The following is a 2322-nucleotide window of genomic DNA, read 5'->3' on the forward strand; positions in this document are numbered from 1 at the left end:
ATAATTCCGTAGTAATTCTGAGTATGCTGTTTTTACTGGGCTTTTTTGCTTATTCAGAGTATTGGGGTGGGGGAGATGATCTACCATCTCCTAAGCCACTCCTATAGTCACCCCAGCACTGTGGATCAAAAGATTATTAAAGCTGTTTTAGCTTGCCCTCTTCTGCTCCCAGTTTCCTCCTAGTTAAAAACCTTTATGTGGATAAAAGGCTCTAACATCCCAGCTTAAAGATCTGAAGGATTTTTCCTCTCCCTTTGGAAGGAACTTTTTGGGAGACTTTTGTGTCTCCTTTATGATAGGATATAAAGATCCATTCATTCTCTTTGTGATTTAGGTTCCCCTGTGGTCAAGACACTCAACTTTTGGGGCTGGTGCTGTAAGACACCAACAGCCAAAGGCCCATAAAAAGTAGAACTCTCTATGGGTGGGCGCTTCAGAACTAATCCCAACTCCTGTCCTTTGCCTGGAACATGGCTCTCACACTGTTTACAGGGATGTGTAAATTGTTCCAACAACAGGACCAGGGGCAAAAGAGGAGCATATTAAGGAAGATAGTTTAATGTGGAAAAATAATTCAGCCTTCACATTTTACAGAAAAGACTAAACCTACAGAATTTACTCAGAAATGAGTATTTCATTGCTAATGTTTTCTTGCTGCTCTAATTGACTTAGAGCTAAGATTTTAAAGATGAAAATGTAACTGGTAACTCTGTTCCTACGAAATTGGGTCACCCACATAGGATCTGGTGATGTGGTCGTACTTCCAAACACACTACAGGCTAAGAACATTTTCAGATATTTCTTTTAAAACCACAGTCTAGTCTTATGGTTCTGTCAGGAAGATAAATCTTTTCTGTATGATTGGGTAAGGCCTTTATCATGGCCCAAGCTCTGACTGTTTGTTTCTCAGTTTGCTTTCTATGACTTTAGCCCAGGAGAACATAAACAATAGAGTATATGTTTGGTGATGTTTGTTCCAATAAAAAAGCAGTCTACATGTTGAAGAAGCTTGTCTCAATCTGGGAAGATCTTTAATTTTTAGAAATACACAACATTAAAAATGAAATTTCAGAATAAACTGCCGATAGTGACAAATTTGAAGACTGATGAAACAGTTTATGAGGACAAAAATTGCATTTGATATGTTTTCCTTTCTTTATTTGTTAAAAGTGTTTATCATTTTAGAGAATGAGGAAGGAGTGCGAGTTGTGTATAAGTTCATAAAAAGTAAAAGTTGATTAGTTATTACACTATTAGTTATGGAGCACATTAGTCTTATTCATAATATTATTGGTTATAGTATAGGATCTCTAAGTCCCAGTGACTTATAAAATTCTGTGCCGGTATAGAGGAGAGGAAAACAAAAGTACTCTCTCTGCTAAGCTATTTAGAGTTATTGGACTTTAAGTTTTTGCTTATTTCTTATAAACTGGGGTGTATGTGGGGAGGGAGAACCACTACCATAAAGTTCAGCAGAATTCAGTCCCATCTCTAACAAAGAGTTAAGAATTTTTCATATACATTCAATTAGCATGTATAGAACTTTTCATGTGCATTCAATTAGCATGTAATTAACACCAAATTGATCTATTTCTTTAAACTTAATTAGCTAATATCATTTTAAGGAAAACACATAGCATAGTTTATGTTCCTAAATTAATAAAGTTACTTAAAAGCTACAGGATAACCTAAAATAATAACTATTACTTACATTTCAAATTTTCCGTTAAAAATTTTTATTTTATTTCATATTTCTCCCAGAAAAGTTATCTTTGCACTTGATATAGCAGATTATTTTTCAAAATGAAATAATTAAGAATTAAGACTAAAAGGCATGTGTTTGTCCTTGTTTAGACTGATGTTCACATTTTTTAAAAAAGTTTAATAACTAAACATTTTATAATAATTTGTTGACTCACGAACATTCCTCTTTAGATTTTTAACAATAACCTAAAAATATTGGGAAAATGGGTTTTTATCACTTTTAAGACCAGATTCATGATTTAACAGAAAGAAGAGTAAGAAAAATTTTCAATTTTCTTTCTACATATATGAATGAGGTTGAGCTATTGAAAAATGTAAGCAACCGACAAGTGACAGGCCCTGATTCTCTGCTTATCTATGACGTGGGTCAATCATAAATACTTTAAGCATAAAATTGCTAGGCAATTTTACCTCGCTGAGCTAAATATTTACAGCAATCTGCAAAACCGCCCATGGCAGCATAATGAAGTGGTGTGTTCCCATTCATTGCAATCAGCCCCATGTCTCCATTGTAGGCAAAAAGAAGCTTCAGAATCTGCAAAATAAATAGTGGATATT

The 2322-nt window shown here is 34.2% G+C and overlaps 1 protein-coding gene across 1 annotated transcript in view; it reads right to left on the bottom strand.

Moving 5' to 3' along the window:
- The window catches only part of ANKEF1 (ankyrin repeat and EF-hand domain containing 1), a 23040-nt gene that overhangs the window by 7433 nt on the left and 13285 nt on the right, over positions 1–2322 (bottom strand). Inside the window, exon 5 of the mRNA XM_006921593.1 lies at positions 2176–2299. Coding sequence (XP_006921655.1) covers positions 2176–2299 — 124 coding nt within the window. The remainder of the gene's footprint in view (positions 1–2175; positions 2300–2322) is intronic.

This window comes from Pteropus alecto, unplaced genomic scaffold, assembly GCF_000325575.1.
Source record: "Pteropus alecto unplaced genomic scaffold, ASM32557v1 scaffold45, whole genome shotgun sequence".
In the NCBI taxonomy this organism is placed as follows: Eukaryota; Metazoa; Chordata; class Mammalia; order Chiroptera; family Pteropodidae; genus Pteropus; species Pteropus alecto.